This window comes from Eschrichtius robustus, chromosome 5 (assembly GCF_028021215.1).
Source record: "Eschrichtius robustus isolate mEscRob2 chromosome 5, mEscRob2.pri, whole genome shotgun sequence".
Classification (NCBI taxonomy): Eukaryota; Metazoa; Chordata; class Mammalia; order Artiodactyla; family Eschrichtiidae; genus Eschrichtius; species Eschrichtius robustus.
The window spans coordinates 7,891,694-7,905,472 of record NC_090828.1 but is presented as its reverse complement, the minus strand read 5'-3'; the positions used below and the strand labels follow the sequence as shown (position 1 = coordinate 7,905,472).

The 13,779-nt window shown below is 37.5% G+C and overlaps 1 protein-coding gene across 7 annotated transcripts in view; it reads left to right on the top strand.

Annotated features, from left to right (window-relative positions):
- Window positions 1-13,779, top strand: part of DIS3L2 (DIS3 like 3'-5' exoribonuclease 2) — a 389,397-nt gene that overhangs the window by 194,082 nt on the left and 181,536 nt on the right. For all 7 annotated transcript variants that reach the window (XR_011074112.1, XM_068544210.1, XM_068544212.1 and 4 more), the window contains one exon: window positions 5,625-5,798. Coding sequence is in view for 6 of the 7 variants with exons in the window: in XM_068544210.1 (XP_068400311.1) it covers window positions 5,625-5,798 (174 nt within the window). In the remaining variant the exon portion in view is untranslated. The remainder of the gene's footprint in view (window positions 1-5,624; window positions 5,799-13,779) is intronic.

Genomic DNA, 13,779 nt, shown 5'->3' with positions numbered 1-13,779 from the left:
TGATTTCTAATCTCATAGCGTTGTGGCCGAAAAAGATGCTTGATATGATTTCAATTTTCTTAAATTTACTGAGGCTTGATTTGTGACCCAAGATGTGATCTATCCTGGAGAATGTTCCGTATGCACTTGAGAAGAAAGTGTGATCTGCTGTTTTTAGATGGAATGTCCTATAAGTATCAGTTAAATCTATCTGGTCTGTTGTGTCATTTAAAGCTTGTGTTTCCTTATTTATTTTCATTTTGGATGATCTGTCCATTGGTGAAAGTGGGGTGTTAAAGTCCCCTACTATGATTTTGTTACTGTTGATTTCCCCTTTTATGACTGTTAGTATTTGCCTTATGTATTGAGGTGCTCCTATGTTGGGTGCATAAATATTTACAGTTGTTATACCTTCCTCTTGGATCGATCCCTTGATCATTATATAGTGTCCTTCTTTGTCTCTTCTAATAGTCTTTATTTTAAAGTCTATTTTGTCTGATATGAGAATTGCTACTCCAGCTTTCTTTTGATTTCCATTTGCATGGAATATCTTTTTCCATCCCCTCACTTTCAGTCTGTATGTGTCCCCAGGTCTGAAGTGGGTCTCTTGTAGACAGCATATATATGGATGTTGTTTTTGTATCCATTCAGCGAGCCTGTGTCTTTTGGTTGGAGCATTTAATCCATTCACGTTTAAGGTAATTATTGATATGTTCCTATTACCATTTTCTTAATTGTTACGGGTTTATTTTGTAGGTCCTTTTCTTCTCTTGTGTTTCCCACTTAGAGATGTTCCTTTAGCATTTGTTGTAAAGCTGGTTTGGTGGTGCTGAATTCTCTTAGCTTTTGCTTGTCTGTAAAGCTTTTGATTTCTCCATTGAATCTGAATGAGGTCCTTGCCGGGTAGAGTAATCTTAGTTGCAGGTTCTTCCCTTTCATCACTTTAAATATATCGTGCCAGTCCCTTCTGGCCTGCAGAGTTTCTGCTGAGAAATCAGCTGTTAACCTTATGGGAGTTCCCTTGTGTGTTATTTGTCGTTTTTCCCTTGTTGCTTTCAATAATTTTTCTTTGTCTTTAATTTTTGCCAATTTGATTACTGTGTGTCTCGGCATGTTTCTCCTTGGGTTTATCCTGCCTGTGACTCTCTGCGCTTCCTGGTCTTAAGTGGCTATTTCCTTTCCCATGTTAGGGAAGTTTTCAACTATAATCTCTTCATATATTTTCTCGGGTCCTTTCTCTCTCTCTTTTCCTTCTGGGATCCCTGTAATGTGAATGCGTTTAATGTTGTCCCAGAGGTATCTTAGGCTGTCTTCACTTCTTTTCGTTCTTTTTACTTTCTTCTGTTCTGTGGCAGTGAATTCCACTATTCTGTCTTCCAGATCAGTTATCCATTCTTCTGCCTCAGTTATTCTGCTATTGATTCCTTCTAGTGTATTTTGCATTTCAGTTATTGTATTGTTCATCTCGGTTTGTTTGTTCTTTAATTCTCCTAGGTGTTTGTTCTTTAATTCTTCTAGGTCTTTGTTAAACATTTCTTGCATCTTCTCGATCTTTGCCTCCATTCTGTTTCCGAGGTCCTGTATCATCATATCTGTCATTATTATGAATTCTTTTTCTGGAAGGTTGCCTATCTCCACTTCATTTAGTTGTTTTTCTGGGGTTTTATCCTGTTCATTCATGTGGTACATAGTCTTCTGCCTTTTCATTTTGTCTGTCTTTCTGTGAATGTGGTTTTCGTTCCACAGGCTGCAGAATTGTAGTACTTCTTGCTTCTGCTATCTGCCCCCTGGTGGATGAGGCTATCTAAGAGGTTTGTGCAAGCTTCCTGATGGGAGGGACTGGTGGTGGGTCTTCTCTCAACATTCTTATTCAGCATCACATTGGAACACCTGCTAGTGTTGGTGGGTCTCCTGCAGAGGCGGGGAGTGGCTCACTGTGGGGACAAGGACACTGGAAGCCGGATTTTTATTTTTGTTTATTTATTTTGTTGCCGTCTTAGCCTGGCAGCTGCAATAGATTCAAAATAATTTTTTGATACACATAGGAAGTCACTGAGTTTCCATCTTAACCTGGAATCAAGACTTTAGAGGTTGAACATGTAATTCTTTTGTTTCCACCCTCTTTTCAGGTTCTCTAGGTCTCTCACTGTTTCTGTGAGCTCTTTGGTATCTTTCCAATAAATTTCTTTTCCATCTGGAGTTAGCTTCTCATGCTTACAACCAAGAACCCAGACAAACACATTAGTATTAGGAGATGGATGTAGAGAATAGAACCTCAGGAACCTGTGAGAATAATTAATTGTTTAGGTGGGCTGGAGGTAACTCAGGTCCCAGTAATTTTCAAAATATTAATTTCCAAAATGTCCTTCAAACTTCAGAGGTGACAACTGGTTCCCCAAATCCTCAACAGGAACTGCATTCTAGTGAACACAGGTCATAATGTTGTCATTTTGAAAATTAATGAGACCTGAGTCTTTAACTGTCTAGATTCTTGGTTGCAAACAGGAGAAACCAACTGTGGTTGGAAAAGGTATTTATTAGAAGGATACTGAAGGGCTCATAGAAACAGTAAGAGTCTTGAATGTCCTGAGAAAGTTATGGGTAGGAACAAAGGCCAGTCTGGAAAGCCAAGAACAAGAAGTTCAACCATAGTCTTTTATCAGGATTAGTTTGGCCACAATGGCAACGGTTCTTTAACGGTTCAACCACTGCTCTTGCAGGACAGCATTGCCATTGGGTACTGCTACCACCACTACTTTCAGTGGGAACCACTCTAGCTGCCGTGAGTCCTAAGCACCTCTTTATGTTTGTGTCATTCTCTTCACATTAAAAGTCTTGAATTGAAGCAGAGTCTAAGTCATACAGTGTGCTGGCTTTCACACTAGTTTCACAGTGTACTAGTTTTCGTAGAGTTAGAGGAGTCTTCTATAAAGAGATGCCAGGCATTAAGTAGGAGGCTTCTGTAATGGGAATTGTAGTCCTTTGGTCCACTTACATGCAATGTGGAAGTCTTCCTTTCTGATTTGTATACCTTTTCTTTCTTTTTCTTGCTTTATGGTTCTCACTAGGACTTCCAATACCATGTTTAATACTATTGGTGAGAGTGAACACCCTTATCTTCCTGATCTGGAGGAGAGCATTTAATCTTTCATTATTAAGTTGAGGACCTTCCTGTTCATTACTCATTTGCTGAGTGTTTTGATCATGAATAAATGTTGAATTTTGTTAAATGCTTTTTTGCTTCTATTTAGATAATTGTATGTGTTTTTTCATTGTTTGCTAATTGATGAATTAAATTGATTAATTTTTGAATGTCAGACAGATCTTGAATTACTTGGTCTTGAATGTTGTATTATCGTTTTAGATATTGCTGAATTCTATTTGCTAATATTTCATAAGAATTTTAAGTCTATTTTTCATGAGGGATATTGATCTCATGAGCCCTTTATCTGATTTTGGTATCAGGGTAATGCTGGCTTCATAAAACTAGTTAGGAAGTGTTCTGTCCTATTCTACATTCTGAAAGAGTTTCTATGGAATTAGTATTAATTCTTCCTTGAAGACTTAGTAGCATTCTCCAGTGAAGCCAGCTGGGCCTGGATTTTTCTTTGTGGGAACATTTTAAACTATGAATTCAGTTTCTTTAGTAGATAAAGGAATATTTAGGTATTGGTATCTGCTTGAGGAGTCTTAGGCAGTGTGTGTCTTTCAAGGAGTTTACCCATTTCATCCAAGATGTTGAATTTGTTGGCCTAAAGTCGTTCATAATTCCCTTATTATTCTTTTAATACTCATAGGCTCTATAAAAATGTTCTCTCATTCCTGATATTGGTAACTTCTTCCTTATTTTTCTTGATCAGCCTCACCAGAAGCTTACCTATTTTATTATCTTTTCAAAGAATCAGCTTTTGATTTTATTGGTTTTCTTTATTGTTTCTCCATTTTCTATTCATTGAGTCTTATTTCTTTATTATTTCCTTCCTTCTGCTTACCTGGGATCTAATTTGCTTTTCTTTTTTCAGTTTTTTAAGGTAGAATTTTAGGTCACTGACACATTTCTTCTTTTCTAATATGAGCATTTAATGCTGTAAATTTCCCTCAAAGCACTGCTTTAGCTGCTTCTCACAAACATTGATATGTTGTGTTTTATTCAGGTCGAAATATTTTCTAATTTTCTTTTTACTTCTTCTTTAATCCATTGGTTGTTTAATTTTCATACATTTGTGGATCTTCCAGATAGCTTTCTGTTATTTTTTCCCCATGTATTTTTGCTATCTTTGGCTTTTTGATGTGCTTTCTGGGAGATCACCACCTACGTTTGAGGAGAAGGCACTGGTCTGAGCCACCATTGTATGTGAAATGCCTGCAGGCCACCTGGAGCCCACAGGTCAACCCACAGGCTGCCTTGAGCCTGTGCTGGTGGGCAGGTGTATGTGTCAGCAGTGGGCTGGTCTCTCTTGGCTGGCATATGAGAAATGGGGCCAGCCGTTCTGCCACCACTGCCATGTTCCAGTAGTGAGGCTGAAAATGGGAATTTGTTAAAAGTCTGCATGTAAGGCAACCACATCCCCAGTCCCACTCCACCACTGTGTACCTCAGAACTCTAGTAGCCAAGCATCTATCCTTATGTAGGAAACAGAATCTTCTTCAAAGAAATTGAATGGCCCCAGAGAAGACCCTAATGCCAGAGCTAAACTCCTTGCAGGAATTACTGAGGGTGGATTCCTGGATCACGCTGGTGGATGAGTAGACCTATGCAATGGAGGAGGTAGCCTTCCCTGGTTTCCCCAACACCCTCAACAAAGTCGGCTGTTTTGAGACTTATGTCACGTTTCCGTATTGACTATCTATATTCAGCACTTAACTTTAGACTTGTGGTCTGTATGTGGCATGCCAATACTTAGAAGAATCGAGAATTATCAATTTTGATGTATGTGTAGATGTCCCACAGATAAAAGAGTGAGATCAGCCCTCTAAAAGATGGAATCCTACTCATAGCCTCAGGACTGTCCTATTAAATGCAATCTTACTTTTAATGGACCAGTACCCTAAAATGCGAATGGTCGTTTGCTGGGTGACTGGATTAAAGATAATTTAAATTTTCTTCTTGGTATATTTCTTTCTTTTCTCACTTCTCTAGAGTGAACATATATTACCTTTGCGTTCAGATAAAATATTTTAAAACATTAAGGGAAAAATTAGTAGAATTGTGAAATAAATAAAAACATGAGATCTAAGCTAGTAAGCATGACGTAAGGTATAGGCACTGTGAAACTAATGATTTAACAGCAAACTGGGTTGATCAGAATTGTCTCTAAAGGTGTTTACAAGAGAAATAATTGACAAAAGCTTTTACTTCTCCATGAAGAACAACTGCCAGAGTCCTAAGAAGGGCTGTCTGGCCCTACTCCCTGGGTCAGAATTCCTGAGGAAAGATAAAATTATGCTGTAGTCATGGCGTTAACAGGACAAGAGTATCCTCATCTCTTCTGCTTGGCCCCCCCGTTCACTGGTGATGGTGTTCCTTCTGGGGGAGGGGCAGGCGGTTTCAAAGACTTTCCTACTACCCTCACTTTTAGAGAGGAATGGGTCGCCTATGTTTCATTACTCACTAACACGCTTATTCCTCTCTGTCCTGTCCACAGGCAGCTGGCTAAGAGTCTTGGGAAGGCTGGTGAAATAGAGCCTGAAACAGAAGGGATACTAACAGAGTATGGAGTGGATTTCTCTGATTTCTCTTCAGAAGTTTTAGAATGTCTCCCTCAAGGCCTGCCTTGGACAATTCCACCAGAGGAATTCAGCAAGAGAAGAGATTTAAGGTAAATATCTGAAACTCTTTAAGAACATCATGTTTCTTAGTATGAGTGCGTTTCGTGTTTGGTAATTGCAATCATTGTTGCTTTTGTTGTGGTCATCCATTGGCAATGCTTGGTGTCAGTTTATTTATCTCTTGTAAAAATAAAATACAGTGTGTGTGTGTGTGTGTGTGTGAAAAAAAAGGTAACTATGTGAGGTGATGGATGTAAAAGTATCCTTCTTCTGGTAATCATTTCAAAAAATAAATGTGTCAAATCAAAAAAAAAAAAAAAAGAATATCATGCTTCTATCTTTCTGCCTTCTAACTTAACTCTCCTAGGAGCTGGCCTCAGATATTCCCATCTTTCCACCAACATTAAAGTTCCATACAATTGGGAACTGAGTGCTCTGTACCAGAGGTTGGCCAATGATGACCTCCAAGCTAAATTTAGCCCACTGACTGTTTATGTACAGCCTGTGAGCTAAGACTGGTTTTCATATTTTTAAATGGTTGAAAAAAATCAAAACAATAATTTTTCATGAAAATTATATAAAATTCAAATTTCAGCATTCATGAAGTTGCATTGGAACACAGCCATGCTTATTTGGTTATATATTGTCTGTGGCTATTTTTTTGCACTACAAGAGCAGAGTTGAATAGTTGCAACAGAGGCCATATGGCCTGCAAAGCCTAAGATATTTGCTCTCTGGCCCTTTATAGAAGAAGTGTGCTGACTTTTCTTCTAGACCATGCTACTATAATTTCAAAAGGTGTAGCTGCCACCTTCTTTTCTCATTGCTATGCCCCATAGGTCTGGTCAAATAAAGACAGTGTTATCTGGTTAGAAATGCCTTCCTTTAAATGGGCCTCTTCAGGCACAGAGCAAAGGATTCAAGACTTCTGTGCTTGGAGCTTCATTTTAAAGCTTTACTTTTAGGTCTGGAGTTCGTTGGAAAGTACTTTTGTGGTATTTTTTTAACAACATCTTCTTTGAAGATGTTTCTTCATTGTGGGATGTTAGTTCTTTTCTGATATTTCTCTTCAGAGTTTGGTTTCAGTACTGGCATTCATTTTGGATGCCACATGGAGATATTTAGAACCAAGAAACTTTTCACACAACCCACTGAGGCTGTGGAAGGAGTTTTGCTAAGGTCATCCCGTGTCAGAGTCTTTTCCGCCACACTTGCTCACTTCATGCAGCTGAACTTATGATACCTTAAGCTCTTGGTGCCCATTACTCCACCTAGTTTGAGAAACCTCCTTTCCGGCTCCCTCTTGCTTTTGTATCTTTTAGGAGTGTACTTCTTTTCTTTTCTTGCCGCGGGTAGGCAAGGAAAAGGAGTTGACAGTTCCCTTTCCTGCTTGTTAGTAACTCTGATGGAACACACATTATATTTGAAGTCAGTTAACTCAAGTTGCCTTCCTGGCTTTCAGCAGTAACCACTGTTCAGAGAACTCCTGGTCAGTCATCTTGTCAGGGGTTTTGAGATCTTGAGTCCATAATCTTACTCTCTCTGAACCTTCACTTGCTCATATATAAATTGAGGGACTTGTTTTCTGAGATCTTTTCCTAAATCTAGGAAGCTATTTAAAAATTTTTAATAAGAAAAGAAAGTTAGAATGGATGGCTGAATTTTGTTGTTTGAAGTGTAAGTTAGTATAGCTCTTCTGCAGTAGCTATTAACATTTTAAACCTACTCACCCTGTCACCTAAAAACTCTATTTACAGGAGTCCATCCTCCTCAAAGAAGTGTTTTAGGATGTACGTAAAGAATGTTCGTTGCTGCTTTATTATAAAAGTGACACTGCTGATGTCCATCATTAAAGGAATGGTTGAATAACCTATGTCATATCAATAAGATAACATTCCCTGCAGCTGCAAAAAAGGAACCATTTCCATGTGGACTTCCTAAAAGGATGGCCATCATATATTGCCATCATGTAAGGATGATGTCCATCATATATTGCGAAGTGAAAGAAGCAAGTTTCAGAACAGTATGGATATGAGCCTAGTTTTTTATAAAGTCAAATAATATAAAAACGATATAAATGTGTATGTACATACATATACATGTACACATAAAAGTATATTTGCAAAAAAAACAGTTCTGGAAGGAAATGCATTGAACTGCCGACAGTGATTATCGTGCGTGGACTTCAGTGAAGTGCCTATCACTTCACTGATAGGGAGGCAATATTTTACATTTCATTTTATAAATTACTCTGTTATTCAAATTGTTTAAAAAAAAAAACTTCTATAACTTTAAAAAATTATAAATGTAAATATCAGAAGAGAGAGGTGCTCAGTCTTTCCTAGCCTGACTCCTAGCCTGCAGATGAATAATAATAAGGCATGCCAATAGTCCTAGAAGCCAGTATCGCTCAGTTCCCCTCTCATGGCCCCGCCTTGCCTTTTTCTTTGGCCCCCATTGCCTTCTGAGTTAGACCACGGACTAGGAGGTCTTGCTCTGCAGAAGTCTTCTGTTAAAATATACCTATGTGTCCTGCAAGAGGATCCACAGATGCAGGGAGCTTGTGGGATGCTCTCTGCTGTTAGCACAGTAACAGGGATTTTTTTTTTTTTAATCACTTTAACTTCCAGAAACTTTTTACCTGCCCATTATCCTCTAGAATTACTTTTCTAAAATTCAAATCTTATTCTTTTTTTCTTCTTTTTCTTTTTACTCCTTTGGCTTAAAATCTTTCAACTGCTTCCTGATGCCTAAAGTAGTAATCTCTAAACTTTGTTGAACATGCATTCCCTGTAACATATGTGCCTTTATTTTAAAATTACAAGTGTACTTACTACTTTACTAATTTATTATATATGCTATTAACATACATAAAAGTGGAAAAATGAGAAAGAAATAAATTTTAATATATTTTTATTTTACTTTAAAAAGGTATGGAAAACTGTTCATATTGTTAATCCTACTTTTGGTGAAAGCAATGTGATTGAATATTCTTTATTTTTTTATTTTGCTTTAACAACTTGCAGTGTGGAAATACAGAGGTCCGGTTGTAAGTTTTGTATATTTTGATACTTAGTTTTGGTTTTAATGGTTATCATAACTGAAAAAGATATCTTATATCTTAGGAAGAAGTGAGCTCAACTTACTAAATCATAATACTTATTTTTCAACCCTGTTCACTGATTATATTCAGATTCATTTTGAAATCCAGCTAATAAACTTCCATCTTTCATGATGTCCGTCAGTTCTTGTGGACTAATTGAAAGGCGCTGCATTTTTAGATTTTTTAAAATGATTGCATAATCTTCGATTATTCTTCAATTGGCATCTTTAAAAACTGGTTATAAAATTCTGTTAGAAAATTTAAGTGTATAGATATGAGCAGTTTTGTAGTTTATAAGATTAGGTCATTTTAGGTCCCCAAATTGTGTAACGATGGAAACATTTCAAAACATCCATTTTTAGAATTTTGTATTAAAAACTTGAGTTTCTTGTTTTATTTTGCTTTCAAAGAGCAATAACTTTTTTTTTCTTTTTTTTTAATCGTTTTAAAACATCACTTTTACCTTGAAGGGACAGATTAAGTGTGTTTATTTGTTTCAAAGTATCTGCTATGGACCATATGATTGACAGTCATTGGTTTTTGTTTTTCTTTTTTTAAGGAATTCCTTTATTTATTTTTATTTATTTATTTATTTATTTATTTATGGCTGTGTTGGGTCTTCGTTTCTGTGCGAGGGCTTTCTCTAGTTGCGGCAAGCGGGGGCCACTCTTCATCGCGGTGCGTGGGCCTCTCACTGTCGCGGCCTCTCTTGTTGCGGAGCACAAGCTCCAGACGCGCAGGCTCAGTAGTTGTGGCTCACGGGCCTAGTTGCTCCGCGGCATGTGGGATCTTCCCAGACCAGGGCTCGAACCCGTGTCCCCTGCATTGGCAGGCAGACTCTCAACCACTGCGCCACCAGGGAAGCCCCAACAGTCATTGTTTTGAAATCATAGTGTGGCTGATGAATTCATGTTAGGAGCACAAGAAATGTCAACTTTGCTATTTTCATGGTATTAGTGGTATTACTATTATTAGTTAAATATTATCTTCAATCTGTGGATCTTTGCAATAATCTTTTTTAGTGACTTGCCTATTTTGTAAGGATTAATTTAGCTAAAACTAGATAATTTTCATAAATCCGTGGTACTGGACATGCGTAAATACCTATTGTTCACAGTTGGCTGTAAGTATAGGAACCAACAGAAGTGCCAGTATCATTCATTGCCTTTTGTGTTCTGGAACACTGACTCTCTTCTCACTTGAGGTACACCTCACTTACCACCTGATCCACACACCTTGTGAGGGTGCCAGGGTTAATTCATGTATTTATGTAGTCACGGTTAATTTCTTTTTACAATAAAAAATAGAGAAGTACTTAGTATGCTGAAGTGTTCGGATCTGATTACCTTTTCCTTCTCTTTGACTGGTCTTTTAATAGATTTATTTCATTTTTCAATCAACAAATTTATGGAACACCATCCATGGGCAGTAGAAATTCACCAGTGAACAAAAATAGATGTGGTCTCTGTTCTTGCGGAACGCTCAGTCTTACAGCAGAGGAGCATGAATCAAATGTTTTAAGCAATAGTCAAATATGGAATTGTAATGGAGGAGAGAGATACTTGGTACAAGAGTTTGTAATACTGTGATTTCTTCTGCTCGGAGGTCCAGTGCCTTCAAAGAGGTTTTATCAATATTAATTTTTCTAGGAATGTCAAAAGAACTAGAATTGAGTCCTAACACACACTAAAAAACATATGCTATAAATAAATAATATGTATTCTGGGAACTCCTAAATAAAACTTTTTTCCTTTTCCTCCCTTCTCTCCTATATACTTTATTTACATATATTATTTATATATCTCTCTGTATAATATATATGTGTATGTATAATATATGCCAAGTGCTCAGTTAGTCACTGGAAATACAAAGACAAGTAAGGCCCAGCCCTTGTTCTCCATGACTTTACTGTTCCTCAGGGAGGCAGATTTATACTCAGATAAATTACAGCAGAGGATGGCAAGCGCTGTAACATTCATATGAACAAACTGCCAGCGTCATTGGTGCTTGAGCTGAGATCTGAGAAACGATCAGGCATAGGGGGAACTAGAGTGACTGAAGTAGTTCTCAGTTTAGCGATAGGCTGTGGCTGCAGAAAGGGTGGTATGTTCCCCTAAGACCCCCAAATCCTGCTGTAACAGGGCTCTCACAACTCCTATGGTTTTGATGGCTTCTTGACCCCCTCTGCTGGGCCACCCTGCCGTGGAGCCTACAGTGTTACCCTGGCTCTAGCTACGTAAGGACTTCTACATACCCATTTAGGTTTGGTATTTGAACGATTATATTTGGAACACAAAAGTTCCATCAATCTTTAAACCTCATAATCCAATTATGTCAGTAAAATTCCAGTTTTTTAGTCCAGTGGAATTGGGGTAATATTTTGCAAACTGAAGTTGAGAGAAATAGTGTTTATTTTGAAAAGAAAAATGGTTGGTTAGCAATTTTCAAGAAGCAAGGCTAGTGTGAACTCCTAGGGGCAACAATCTGGCCCTTCTGATTGGGAGCACTATTTTTCTGGACCTTCGGCTCCAGTCTCTGGAGAATTACTGCTTGTATGGCCTAACCTGCAGCTCTCCTTAGCAGGGCATCTGAGGTTTAAAAAAAAAGAAAAACATGCAGCGCCAATACTGCAAGCCTTTGGGGGTCAGGAAGAGAATATATCCAAGGAAACTGCTTAAAGGGGATTGCACCAGAAGTCCAAGAAACCCCAAGGTTATTTCTGAGACTGGCTCCAATTATTTTCAATTTCATTCATATTGTTTTGTTTCCTTTGTTACTAAACTGGAAACAAAGCTTAAAAGCTCAGTTAAAGTGGAAAATGAAAACCTAAATTATTAGAGGGGGAAAATACCACCCTAAACTGATTTTTATATTTTAGTAGTATTGTGGAAGTTTGGATCATGTCACTTTTCAGTAAAACTATGAGCTTCCTTGAAGGGGAGGCGGTTCCTATAGTTTTTCACAGGAGAACTTGTAGATACCTATTTCTTTACTATTCCCTCAATAAAAAGGAAGCCCAGTGACCTCCACCGGACCATTACAAATGTGAAACTTGGCATATAAAATTGCTTGCTCTAAATTTTCCAATTGCTTTCTTTTTTTTTTTTTTTCCATTTAATGTCTTTCTGCCAACTAGTGATTTTATTATTATAAACAGGACATTGTATTCACTTTTAAGAAGAAATATGAAGCTGGAGGTAAAATTACAAACTGCAGCTTCTCGGCTGCCAAAACAGAAAACAATGAGCTAAAAATACTGAGCACAGAAAGGGTGCTGTGGTGAGAAATACTGAAATATCTTCAAGATTGAACTGTTCTAGATAGACAGAAATTTCCTCTCACTCCAGGTAAAACCAACCTTGAAATAGCAACTTGAAAGGAGGGACATATAATACTAACCTCTTTCAGGTCAACCCTTTTGTGGGAAAGCTTTCAAACATAACTAACATTAAATGACTAATCTTGCTGTTTATGAGGAAGTCCAATCTGATTAAATTGCCATTTAGAAAAGATTCCTCTGGTGAGGGAGTGTGGCAGCACAGAAAGAGCACTAGAAGTTAGGGACTGGCTGGGTGACCTTGGACAAATCAGTTAAATTTGGGGAGACAGAGAGAGAGAGCAGTTTCATCTTTTATAAAATGGATTATTTGACCAACTTAGGATTTTCCACAAGGTGTTGGTAGGTCACAGGTTCTTTGGGATTTTAATAGGTGCCATGGAGAACAAAGATTCCGTGGCTACCCATTTTTGGAAAACAGTGGGTTAATAGATTTCTTACAACATTTTTTTGTGGATCATCTCACGGGACTAGTGTTCCTTAGAATACACTATGAAATTGCTAAACTAAATATTTCAAAATGTATTAGCTCTAATGGTGTATAACTGTGTTTGAGATGTCCTTTTCTGAATTATTCAGAGCAAACTTCTTGGATTTGAAAGAAAATGGTATTCCATTGGTAACTGTCTTCCACATTTATCTGACAGATATAGACGGTGCCTCACTGTGGGCAACAGAAGAAATTCAAGGACTGTGCTTTCACTCTCAGCTCTTCCGTTGTCAGGGGAACCCCTTCTTTCCTTGCCTGCTGGGAAGCAAGGTTAAATTGTTCTGCATTAAATGGGGGAAGTTGTCACTGTCATTCGAAACTACTGGCAACATTATTCCCTTCATGTAAATCCCAACTCACTGTTTATGAAAATACAAGAAATTCATAGATAATAACAAAGATTAATGGGTCCTAAAGTAGACCACTTGTGGATATTCTTAATTGTAAGTACTTGAGTAGTTTGTCAACATAAAATTTATATTGATAAATAGCAGTAAATCTTAGAGAACACAGATGGTCAAAGATCAGTAGATGTTATCTGAACAGGTAGAAAAATGCCTATTGACAGAGGAGACAGTATTTGAACTTACACTCAGAAATAATTTTATAGCATTGTGGAACTGTGAATGCAGAGGAAAGATGATTAATTTCTATACGTTCTAAATACGTGAAGTCTGTTTGGAAATTTTACTGTAATGATAAGAAAAAAATTTTTTGTGTGGGTGGCCTAGGATTTGGAGTAAACTAGTGAGATTTACGGATAAATGTCAGAGTGGCAAAGTTTCTTCACTGTTTTTTATATTGATATATTCAAATGCAATAAAATTTACCTCTTTTAGTGTACAATTCAACAATTTCTTGGACAGTCTCAAAATTATGCAACCATCACCGCTATTCCAGAACATTTTCACCGCCCCCCAGAAGAAATCCTATACTTATTGGCAGTCACTTCCCCTTCCCTCTCCCCCCTAGCTCCTAGCAACAACTAATCTACATTCTGTCTCTATGAATTTTCCTATTCTGGACATTTCATATAAATGGATTCATATAATAAGTGGCTTTTTGTATCTGGCTTCTTTGACTTGGCATAATGTTTTCAAG